The sequence below is a fragment of the Galeopterus variegatus genome, unplaced genomic scaffold (assembly GCF_000696425.1).
Source record: "Galeopterus variegatus unplaced genomic scaffold, G_variegatus-3.0.2 Scaffold7021, whole genome shotgun sequence".
Taxonomy (NCBI): Eukaryota; Metazoa; Chordata; class Mammalia; order Dermoptera; family Cynocephalidae; genus Galeopterus; species Galeopterus variegatus.
In genome coordinates this window covers 92,851-105,401 of record NW_007733132.1, presented here as the reverse complement: position 1 = coordinate 105,401, position 12,551 = coordinate 92,851, and the positions used below count along the sequence as shown (strand labels likewise).

Below are 12,551 nucleotides of genomic sequence, written 5' to 3'. Positions count from 1 at the left end.
TCCCGGCAGCCCTGAGATTCTGCACTCCACAGGGACATCAGCAATGATCTAAGTATTGCCCAGCACTGACAAGGCCACCTGGGTACCATCTGTTCAATATCACTCTAGCTTCGCCTCATCCATACTGGTCAACCCCTGATCTTTTTTGGTTGTTGTTCAAATAATTATCTATTTATTAATTGTTCACTGAATTTCAAAATGTTCTACATACATTTTGCCAAGAACTCAAAATACCAATGACAATCACCCGATTCTTCAAAGAACTTTTAAGATAACCTGTCTCCCCCTGACCCCTCTGCCTTTGCTGAGCCATAGCTCAGACGTGGGAAATAGTCAGAATGGTCAAGATTTAGAAGAAAAATTCCTGCAAAATATATTGCAAAAGCAAGTCCACTTTCTTTGCCTCCCCTCCCTCTGCAACATTCCTTTAGAGACCAGTGGTTCTCAAATGTTTGCGGGAACAGAGCCATGGTGACCCCAGATCTTAAAGGCAAAGCAACCTTGTCCATCTTTCTTCCTACTATCAGCCTCTCGAGGAAAGCTGGATACTACACACCCAGAGCTGACAAGGACAAAGGCACCAACCAAGCTGGGAGACATGGAATTCTGGGAGTTAAACCTCCCGGAGATCCCCGACACTCCTGCTTCTAAACGTGCTTTCCAAGCCCAAGGAGCCACCCAGGCCCCCATGTCAACCCCGCCAGTGACCCAAGGTCCACAGAGCAGGGTCAGAATGGCTAAGAAAACAATCTACAATTTGTTTAAACACAGTGAGGACTGCCCCAAGAATAACATTTACATAAGAAATAGCGTTCACATTGCCAGTTAAGCTTGTTTGTTTTTTTTTAAAAAAGAGGCACAAACTTGTGTGTGATGAGAAGGAAATGCTTCAAAAGTGCCTTTTCTCTCCACCCCAAACACAAAACACAGAAACCACTCACCTCTCCACGGGGTCCCTGAGCATGACGATCAGTTTGGCATCTGGCTGAAAGGCGTGGATGAAGTCCTGGGTCAGAAACGGCGGCTCCCCATCCGTGCTGTTGTCGTAGAAGAAGGTCCAGGCATTGTTATCCCACATGGTCGAGGCGCTGGCCTCCCCTAGAAAGAGAAAACAGCGCACGTGAGCAGTCGCGGGAGAGGGGCCCACAGAGTGGCCCTGGGTGTGAGTGGCCGAGCCTGGCTCCCACACCTCCCTCTGAAGCAGCCATTCAGAGAGCTGGTGAGCCATCGCTGGCACATGGGACTCCAGGCAGAGGGGGACTGACTGATGCCCACCCACTGTGCAGTGACACTCCCACCCCACCCCAAGGACCTCTGGAAATCAAGGCAAAACACACAACACTGAGCGAACCTCCCACCCAGCTCCTCTCTCCACGGTGAGCAAAAATAAAACCTTAACTAGCATCTGGTCCCCTAATTTCACAATATTTAACTTCGCTCAGGGTGCATAGCTGTGTGGCATTTTAAGGGCCCACTAAGAATGTGCTAGATGGTTTCCTTCCGAAGCACCAGGATAAAGGAGTAGTTTGGGGAAGCTGACCCTCCTTAGGAAACTGGATGCAGTTTGAGCCTGTCTTTCCTTGAAACCATAAGGGTTAGTCAGTCACAAGGCACACTCTCAGAACCAGTGAGAGGAAGGCGTGCAGAGGCAGCACGTCCATCTGTCCGTTGCCACCGGCCCTTGCTCTGCACACAGCTGGTGCTCACTCAGAGCTGACTGTGTGAGCGGGAATTGGTGCCTGAGCCCTGTTTTATCGTGGTCTGCGTGACTGAAGGATGAAAACGTTAAGCATACATTCTAGGGCAGAGGCAAGGCCAAGACACAAACATTTCAACCACGCTGACTCGCTCAGATAACCAATTTCCCAACTTTTCTTTTTTTTAGGACAGTCTTCAGAGATTTAGAAAAGAAAAGCACATCAATCAATCAGTTCTACACTTGATTTCCTTGCATTTTGCATAGGAACTATATGACACGTCTCAAAGTCACTCATTTGGGGAAAATCTGAGCCAAAAGATGAAGTCTCTCTGGTCAGGGATAAGTGCATCGTTAAGAATGCAGGAAGTTAGCAGGGCCCTATTCATTCTGACGGACGTGTAATCACGCCCAGGTGAACATTTCTGTTCTAGCCTTTTCTTCTTTTTTTATTTTTTTAAGATATAATACCCTGATACAGAAAAGACAAGTCAATCAGAAGTCCTTTGAAAATTCCACTCGCAATGAATAAGGGAATATAAAGGATGAGTGAAGTATCTGAAGCTAAATTGGCACAACTTCTGTCACATCTCAAAATTGAGATGGTTTTAGAATCACAGAAGCATTTGACCATCCACCTGTCTGTCCGTCCATCCATCCATCCATCCATCCATCCATCCATCCATCCATCCATACTTCATCCATCCAGAAAGCACTCATTTGGCATTTAATTTGTGGCCTGCACTGTGCTTGGCTCTGCGGACAGGTGAATGAAGCAAGACAGGTGTGGCTCCTTCACTCTCAGACCTTACTATCTAAGGGCAGGAAAGACAGTTCATGTGGTGCTGGGACCAGGCAGGGCTGCAGAGCCGTGCACACAAGAGCAGAGGCAGGGGTCTTGAGACACATCTGGAGCCCCTGCCCGACAGAACCCAGCTGCCTGAGTCCTAAGTCCTGGGTGCCTTTAGCTGTTTGCAGACTGCTGAGGAAAGGCCCTCTCTGACCCAGGAGCCCAAGACAATGAAAGACCCTCTGCCAAGGATCTAACCAGGAGGAAGTGCTGAAGCAGAGCTGAATCACATTTCAGGGCTGGCAGGAGCCTGGAATAGATCTGGTCCAACAATCCCATTTTACAGATGTGTGAACTGAGTTCAGGAAGACTGACTTGTCACACAGCCCAGAGCTGGCTGGTGGCACAGGAGAGCTAGATGCCAGCTCTTCATCGGCCTCTCCACCTGCCTGTCACACCGCAAGGCCTCCACGACACTCACCAAACCCTGCTTTAAGGAAATATCAGCACAATAATTTTGGTTCTTGTTCTTTCTAAAATCTGAAAGCAAGTAAAGGGCTGGCTGGTTAGCTCAGCTGGTCAGAGCATGTGTTGATAACACCAAGATCCAGGGTTCGATCCCTATTACTCGCCAGCCACCAAAAAAATTACATTAAAAAAAAAAGTAAGTAAAATTAAAAAAACAAATTAAGGCTTTCCTTTTTCATTCATTATCTTAGTCTCCATTTCCTGGTCCTAGGATGAATATTTTTAGTTCTTTCATAAGAACATAAGATTTTGGTCAGGGGCATATGGTATGAGAGTCACAGTGAAAGTTAGACTTATGATTTGGGGTGTTTGGAACCTCCAGCTTGCAAAAGAATAGCTAACTGTCAATTCACATTAGAGGTGACTCCCAGTAACCTGACTTCTTTGAGTTAAAAAAATAAATAAATGAATCTGGGCTTAGGCGCATAAGCCTGTTCCCTTGGACATGACACTCATAACTAAAAAGTCATCTTTCAAAGGGCTGATTATATACAATTCCTCTTAATCACTAATAGATCCATTTAATTTGGAGAATCAAAATATAATAGATCTAGGAAAATTAAAAAATAGATCACTGCCTCAGGTAACCAATTTAAGCAAAATATGTGAGTAAATTTCTCTTTCAGAGGTATACATGGATAAACATTTTCTCTTAAGATGAATCCAATAAAAGAACTTATATAAGATGAATAAGCCTAGAGATCGAATGTGCAACTTGATGACTATATTGTATTGTACAGTGGAAATTTGCCAAGAGAGTAGCTCTCAGGTGGTCTTACCACAACAACTAGAAAAAGGTAACTATGTGAGAAAATGGATGTGTTAATGTCCTTGACTATAGTAATCATTTTATTATGTATATGTATATCAAACATCATGTACACCTAAATATACACAGAAAAAAATTTTTCAGAGTGAATATATGTGTTTATTTATAAAACATCCTTATAAATTTTTTAAAAAATGATTACTAATCAGACAACTTCATTGTGAATGCCCAATGGCATTAGCTTGACAAGAGTTAGGCTTTTTTTTTTTTTAGCAGTTAGTCACAGACTGTTTTAGGGCTGTGCCTATTTCAGGAGAAGCTACCTCCATCTTCATACAGTCCCAGTGGCCAGGGATGGCAAAAGCCTCAAGTATCAAATTGATGACTAATCAATTAATTGCATTTATGATCTGCATCCAAATTCATTCAGATCAGTAGATCATGAAGAGAAGTCAAGCATGCCTGCTTAATTTAAACAAAAAAAAGAAATGACAACTTTTTTTAAAAAGCTATTCCAGCTGTCCCTGAGTCTCCATGGAATTAGAAAGTCAATTAAACATTTGTGTTTATAGTAATTGTACAAGTGATGCGAATGCTGTATGCAGGGGTGAGAGTGATGGCCAGGTGGGGAAGTGGAGGCTCAGCAGAAGTGTGCAGCCAGCATGCACGTGCTCTGCAGGTGACGCAGAGCTGGGCCAGCCCACGGGGTGCTACCCGGAAGCCGTACCAATAATGATCGTGTTCATCTTGCTCTGCTCCTTTGCAGAGTGGGCCTGCAGCCCTTGATGGATTTGGTGTGCGGCCAGGTCAAAGAGGTCCAGATAATCTTCCACAGGGTAGCGGTCTCGCAGCCCATCTCTTAGGCGAACGATTCCTATGAGAACCAAAAAGAAGGAGTTACTGACAACAAAGGTGCCACTGCTGGGCTGGCGGCCTCCTGGAGACTGACCACAGAGAGGTGGAAAGGCCCAAGGGGCCCAGCTGCAGCAGCAAAAGGCTCAGCCCACAGAAGCCTCAGGAGGGGGCAACTGGGCCTCTGCAAACTGGCTGCCCTCTTTCAATCCATGCATGCTTCAAGATGCTGCCACTAAGCTGGGCAGTGGCAGCATACCTATTCAAGAGCCACAAATGGAGGGCCAGAGAGTTTGGGGCTGGTTAACATGTTCATCAGGTGAGACCCTAAAGTGGCCAGCAGCAATGATATCCAGGATGCACACATTGTATCAAACAGGACAAGGGGACAAAGGGCAGCTTTACAGGAGGGACAGCACCCTATAACCCTCGTAATGCCTCTTCTCCATCAGGGCCCAACTAGCATCTCCCTGATGTTCTGTCTCCTGACCTACTTGATCAAGCAGCCTGTCCAGTTGTCCAAATAGTAGGGGTATTGATCATCCCCTGGGCAGACATGGATTCTGGCATTGGCCACATGCAGCCTGAATTCACCCCTTGCCTCAAGAATAGGTAAATTTCAATTGCAAATATTCTTTTAAAACACACTGTCCAACACCACAGCTGCTAAAGTCAATGGAAAGTGGAGAAAGAATGTCCACAGTCACAACAAGAGGTTCAAGGTGACATCGAATGCCAGGTCCCAGAGGCGCGCCCCTGTTCTTCCCACTTTCCTGCCAGAGGGAAGCTGGTTTTCATTAAGGAGAATCACGGCGTGCGTGGAGGGGAGAGCACCTGCCGCAGGGGAGCGATCAGACCCGCCCGGCAAATGCGTCAGGACCTGAAACCTTGGCTCCAACAGCCGCCGCGGCTAAACCACAAAGGAAGCACTTACATTTCTGTTCACTGCAGGATGAACATCAGAAGGATGAAATCAAACATTTGTCAAGAAGCACATTAACAGCTGGTCTAAGAAACACGTTTAAGATTCCCTTCTGGACAACCTGTGTCCTTTATGCCGAACACGCCCTCGTGTCCTGCCAGGACTTTGGCCAACAACAGGCCACTGTCATCCTGCAGTGAACAGACGTCTGCTGGCAAAAGGGAAAAGTTATGTGGGAGAAATGGTGACCTGAGGGCCACAGGGTGCCTGGGGCTGGGCTGGAGCAGTAACCAGCCTGCAGGAGGGGCAGGTGGTGTTCACGGACAGCCCGTGGCAAACTTGTGCTGAGAGCAGAGTCTCCAGAATTATCTCCCTGCGGTTTTCATACTGAACCTGTGAGGCAGGCCTGAGGGCCACAGGGTGCCTGGGGCTGGGCTGGAGCAGTAACCAGCCTGCAGGAGGGGCAGATGGTGTTCACGGACAGCCCGTGGCAAACTTGTGCTGAGAGCAGAGTCTCCAGAATTATCTCCCTGCGGTTTTCATACTGAACCTGTGAGGCAGATAGGGCAGGTCAGAGAAGCTGACTCCCAAAGCAGCTCTGTCTCCTCCAGGTGCAGGGGCTCCCGCCCAAACGGCACAGAGCTGGGAGCCAACGGGCCTCTTCTCGCTGGGCCAGCCACCCTGCACTTACTGCTCACTGCGGGGTCACGGGCCAAGGCTCCTCAGGACAAAAAGAGCTGTCCAACTTGCACCAGTCCCCTTGCCCTGCACATAGCTGGCACTCAACCAATGCTCACTGAGAGGCTGGGAACTGGGCTCCAGCCCCTGATGGGTCTTTGCCTGTGAACTGTCTCATGCCAAGTGAAGTGTTGGACCTCTCCGTGCCTCAGGACACCTTCTCGTCCCCCCACCCCCTCTGTGGAGGAGCCCCACGGCCTGGCCCAGCCCCGCGTGCAGAAGGAAGGGATGAGTGGCCCTCACCAAACCGCTTCCGGGTCCACCAGTGTGGCTCCTTGATGGCGGAGAACTTCACTTCTGGGTGCAGCCGCAGGCGGTCGTAGAGGTCGGTGGTCCCACACTTGGGCTGCCCAATGATGTAGAAGTGTGGCAGGCAGCGCAGGCGGAAGTGCTTCCCACTGGCATGCGACAGGTGGCCCCAGAAGGCCTTGCGCAGGGCGTCGAAGGTGGAGCGGAACCGCTTGGAGTAGAGCACGTAGGAGTTGGTCAGGTAGGGGTCGGTGGTGTTCCTGCCTGAGAATTCCTCGTACCAACAGGGGCTCTTACTATTTGGAAGGAATTTCCTGGGGATTACTGAAAACATCTGCAATGAAAAAGAAGAGAGACACACCGAGGAGGAAAAAATCAGCAAAAACACATTCCAACCGCAATATGATCCTACCCTAATACTGATTACAGTGTTCAAATTCGAACTATTGTTTGACAAGGATTAAAAAATAAAATAAGGCAAAACTTGATAGACAGCTAATGACTATGTTTCCTTTTTCCCAAAGTAAAAAAAAAAAAAATTGGGGGGAGAAAATAAAGATAGAAGTTTAATCAAAATCCACTCTACCATGATTTATAGTTCCCACACACACACACAAACACACACATGCATGAGTCAATCTAATTAAATTAAAGAACTGAAATCTTTTTACTAGTTGTATACTTAAGTCACCATTAAAGACAAAAATACTGATTAGGACAGAATAGAAACAGGAAATCAAGACACACATGCATGAGTCAATCTAATTAAATTAAAGAACTGAAATCTTTTTACTAGTTGTATATTTAAGTCACCATTAAAGACAAAAATACTGATTAGGACAGAATAGAAACAGGAAATCAAGTTCAGCTTAACTTTAAAACTCCAAATAATGGTGATCTGCAAAAGCAACTTGAATCACCATGACCACATTTCAAGCGAGAAGTCTGGAAAGCAATTATAAGAGGGGGTAGCCCTTAAACATTTCTACCTGGGTCGTTCCAGACAGCAAATTCCCTTCTTGGTGTTCTACAGCATAAATAGACAGCAGTCTCTCAGTGTGTTCTGATCTGTAAGGCTGTCAAGTTACTCTTGTTAGCCCCGAGAAATTCTCAAGTCATTTTTTTTCTGTGCTCCCCAAAATAATGATAGAAAAGGATGCATCCATTTTTTAAAATCAATCAATCAATCGAGATTAGCACAAGGCTACTCACGTGCAACTCCTGCTTCTTGAGGTCTTCTAAGTCTGGGAGCTGTCTGGTCGTGAAGTCAATCCTGGCTGTGATGCTGTTGATAATTAATTTAATGCTTGGATAGTCCTTGACGTATGAAATATTATTTACAGAGGGTTGGTGGTGATGCTCTTTCACGTTGCTTGGGTTTTCGCCATCCATCAAGCTGGGATTGCTGGGGAAGCCTCCGTAATGGAAAGGTGACGAGATCAGAAGCTCTTGGTGGGCCCCAGAAAGGATGTAAGAAGCCATCACCAGGGTCATTATTATCAGTCCAAAGGCGAGGCTACATCGCTTTCCCTTCTTAAAGCGCAAAAACCCACCCCAGTTCTCGTTCCCTTCGGTCCTCACTTCAAGAACAGCAAGCAAGTTCATCTGCTTACTGTCCACGCGAAACAGAATTTTGTTTTCTCCTCTGCACGTGGGGCACACCTGGTGACCGTGATGGGGGCCTCCGCGGCAGCCGACCTGCTGTTCGTGTGTGTCGTTGTGTAACAACTGGATGCAGCAATTAATGCAGTGCCTCATGGTAGCGCCTGGGGACTGCTGGCTCACTGAGCCATGGATGAGCCCCCAGGAGTCCAGATGCACACGAGTCGTGCTGGAGAAGTTTAAGGATGTTTTGCAATTACGTAAGATGATCGAAAGACACGAGCAACAGACACAAGAATAAAAACAAGCAGCCGCAAAGCACGTTCTTTGGTCTGGCTCTGGAATACAGCAAGAGGAAGCAATCTACACTTGTCATGCTCTGTAAGAGCCACTGCGACCGCAGAGAAGGTCATACGTTCTGGAGCAATCCTGCCTGCCTCTCAGGTTTTTCCCATGGCACAAAAAAAAGCAGAAGCGTTATGGCTGTAGACCACAGAAACACACACGAGATTAGAAGTTCTCATGGTCTTCTCATTGATGGATCAACAGGACATCCATGGAGATGCCCGTGAAGATTTCCATTGTCACATCCCGAGTGCCTTGGGAATGTTTCCTCTCCGTGCGGAGCAAACTCTTGAAAGTCTCAGATTACCTAAAGAAAAGGAAGTTGTGTTGAATTATGCAGTAATAGCAATAGCCATAGCCCAGGGGTCATCTTCCAAGCAGGCCCAGATGTTCACTTCTCTTTTCCACTTCTAAGTTCCAGCCAAGCCTGCTTGGTCACAAGCAAGGCATAGAAAGTCATATATTATAAAGGGAGAGGTTTCAGGTCCTTGTGCTTGGCTTTGGGGTCCAATCTCTGCCACCAAATATGGCCCCAAACACCAGCACCACCAGCACCACCTCAGACACCTCCTATTGTGCACAGTCCCTCATATTCTCTAATCCTATGCCTTGATACACCTGACTTATGGGATCTCTGAATCCCAGGATTTCAGAATCATTCTCAGATTCACGTACAGTCAATGGCTATGAATTTCAGGGGTGAATTGAAATATCAGTGCCTTTAAGTGAAAATCTGAAGAATAATAAGGAGGATGTTTAGGATGGAAGCTTGCAGAGAAAATATGCATTTTCCCTCCCGATAGCATCAACAGAGCCAACCTTTATCATCAATTTAGGAAGCAAAACTTAATGAAAATTTAGAAACAATAAAATGATTCTCTCCTTCAGTAGAGTCTATCATAAAAATCCACTTGACGTTAAGTTATTAAGCAATTAAATCCAATGTACAGTAATCCCCTGAGTAACATAACACTTCAGACCCTGAAATAATTTTTCACTTTCATCATCCTGGGGAAGACATAATTTTTAAAAATCCATTAATAGAATCCTGTGGTTATAAAATGTATTGTTGCCCAAATGACACTTCTTTGTAGATGTCATAGAAAGAGCATCAGAGGGGCAGAAAAGGAGACCTCCTTAATTTCTAGCAGTGGTAGGCCACCCACTGACTGTGTGGCCTTCAGCGAGCCATACAACTGCATGAGCTTTGGTTCCCTCACCAGGAAAATTAGGAAAATAAGAGTACCTCCCTTAAAGTTTGTAACAAATATTAAATTAGTTAATACATGTAAAGAGTTTGCACAATGACTAACCTATTTAGCATCCCATAAAAAGTAGAAAACATTAATAATAATAGCACCATCCACAACTATTAGTATTATGGTTTTTAATTGTCAGTGAATGTCAGGAACGTTTGAAATGGAATCAAAGATGGGAGACCCTATACCACGTCATTCTTCCCTTTTGCTTGAGAATTACTTGATATTATTATTATCAAGGATGACAGACATAATTTCAACACCACACACACACACACACACACACACACACATACACACACACACACACCCCTTAAACAATCTTTACTGTCCCCAAAGAGGTGATATTAACTAACCTACCTTAAAGCTTCCTTGTATTGGCTGAAGGACTGAATGATCAGAAGTCAGCAGAAGGAATGCTCACTTCCCTTGGGCTGAAAAGTCCACGTTTTCTAGAAATATGTTGGCCAAGAAATAGCCAGGTGTTGTTTCCAAAAAATGCCTTCCACCCACAAAGTGTTCTGCATGATGTCAGTAAGTGTTCCATGCTTAAATTATTTGGAGAAAAAGTGGGATGGACAAAATTGCACAGAAGTCCTGTTCAGCAGGACTTTTCATGTCCTCTAATATGCTGATAGGCCCTGTGAATCTATAAGAGAGGAATATAATACACAAAATTTGCAAAACGTAAGTGGCCAGAGAATCCCGCTGAGGTCTCAAAGAACCAGTCTGAGAAAGACTGGTCAGCACAGACTGAGATGTGAGTCAGGAGGCGGCGCTGGGGCAGTTTGGAGAAGGTGGGGTGGTGTGGGAGGTGGCATGAGCGTGGGAGGAGACTGCCCTGGGAAGCCAGGCCAAAAGGGGCCCCACCGCCCCTCATATCCCTCAGGGCAGCTGCAGGGGCACATCAGGAACCTCAAGACTCAAACCTCCGCTCCAAACTTGCTCAACCACCCCTGACCCATTGCTTGGTACAAACAACTCTTCCAAACCAAAGAAACAAAAGGGCAAGATCCCCTACTTGGAAACTCCATCACTGAAGCCAAGAAAACATTTTTCACATGTCAAAGACAAGGCCAAGCTGGTGAAAAATGAGACGCCAACTAGGAGCTTGGTGGGGGGTGAGTTCACATCCTTCTGTCTTTCTGCTGCAGAAAGACTAATTAGATAAAACAAAACGAAACAAACAAACACAAAAACATGGACTATGAGGCTCCAAGACAGTAAGTACATAATCTGTACCTAACAGAATGGGCAAAACATTCCTGAACAAGAGCAAAGGTATCTTCTTTCAAGCAAAGAAAATAAAAAGACATGGGGAGGGGGGAGCAGACAGTGTCAACAGAGAGGAGACTGGGGACAAGGCGCCCCGCGTGTCTACTCGCGGCACAGACCGGCCCCTCTGGGTCTCGCTTCTTAAACAGAAAGCACTGAGTGTGCCTTAAGAATGATCCAAGATGCCTTAGAGCCTTAGAAAAACACTCAGATACAGGGTTGTCTCATCTCCTACCATTCATGCATTCATTCAACAAATACCTTCTGAAGGCCAGGTGTGGGGGGCCAGAAGTCAATACAAGGGGGGGGGGGGGTGATATAACAATGCATATACACGTATCTGGTCTTCCTCCTCGGTTCCTGGCACGCAGCTTCTAAAATCCCCGGAATTCCCTGAGCAGTAGGCGTGAGAGGAGAATCTTTCATTACTCCTAACAATCCCCTTTCAACCACACCTGAGTTTATGCTAATGAGGTGACTCTTGGTGGGCCCCTAGATAGCATCAGGATGGGGGCTGGTCACCAGAAAGACCAAGCCTCGATTAGAAGATTGGAACTTCCAGACGGGCCCCTTCCAAGTAGGGGAAATGGGCCAGAGATGGAGTCAATCACCAGTGGCCGATGATTTAACCAATCACGCCTACATAATGGAACCTCCATAAAACCCCCTAAACAAAGGAGTTTGGAGAGCTTCCAGGCTGGTGGACACGTGGAGGTGCTTGGGGTACAGGGATAGGGCATGGAAGTCCCATACACCCCCACCTCTCGCCTGGCCCTGTGCATCTCTTCTGCTGGCTGTTCCTGAACGCTGTTGGAGTGAGCGGGACCAAAGCCATGTTGGAACCTAAAGGCACATGGGCTCTAAAAGATTTTTAAAAGACACAGTTGTTCTCTTGGTATGTATTTCTCTGAGTTCCTTCTTTTCCCATGGTTATTTGATGTTTTGAACCTTGGTTATGGGTCAACATGACATTATTGACATGAATGTAGAGTTGTTTTCCAGCCAGCCTGAAGCTGCAGACTTGCACATACTACCCAGACCCTGAGATGACAGTACAGATGGGAGCAGAAACCAGACAGAGTCTTGGTGAGACCTTGCACCTGAGACCTTGCATGAAGCCCTTGCTGCTCACGTGCCCCTCCCCCCCTGCTTTTCATTAGCCTGGCCATCAGGTTTGCTGGAGAGATGGGTGAGCCTAACATCCTCAGGTCACTGGTCTTCCTAAATAAAAGCTGACTTACATTTCACCAACACTTGACTTTCGGGTCATTTGGGTTTTCTGTTTGGGGCAGGAAGCTGGACCTGTGAGTTCGATATCAATTTTGGGGAGCCTCAGCCAGGAGCTGAGTGGCCCCTGTAACAAGGGTATCCTTTATGATAACTGTTAATAGTAAGTGAAGCGCTTTCCTGGGTCCTGTGAGTCGTTCTTGCGAACTATCACACCCGAGGAGGAGATTGTGGGAAACCCCTCCCCTGCCTTTTGTAGCCAGTCTGGATAGAATGTCAGGACAGCCAGTCGGTGTCTG

General features: G+C 46.5%; 1 protein-coding gene across 1 annotated transcript in view; it reads right to left on the bottom strand.

The window, feature by feature from the left end:
• Window positions 1-937: 937 nt before the first annotated feature.
• Window positions 938-12,551, bottom strand: part of LOC103606991 (carbohydrate sulfotransferase 15) — a 60,912-nt gene continuing 49,298 nt past the window's right edge. The window contains exons 2-5 of the mRNA XM_008591545.1: window positions 7,757-8,798; window positions 6,539-6,878; window positions 4,511-4,657; window positions 938-1,098 (exon numbers count right to left, since the gene is read on the bottom strand). Of these exons, the coding sequence (XP_008589767.1) occupies window positions 938-1,098; window positions 4,511-4,657; window positions 6,539-6,878; window positions 7,757-8,302 (1,194 nt within the window). The 5' untranslated portion in view covers window positions 8,303-8,798. The remainder of the gene's footprint in view (window positions 1,099-4,510; window positions 4,658-6,538; window positions 6,879-7,756; window positions 8,799-12,551) is intronic.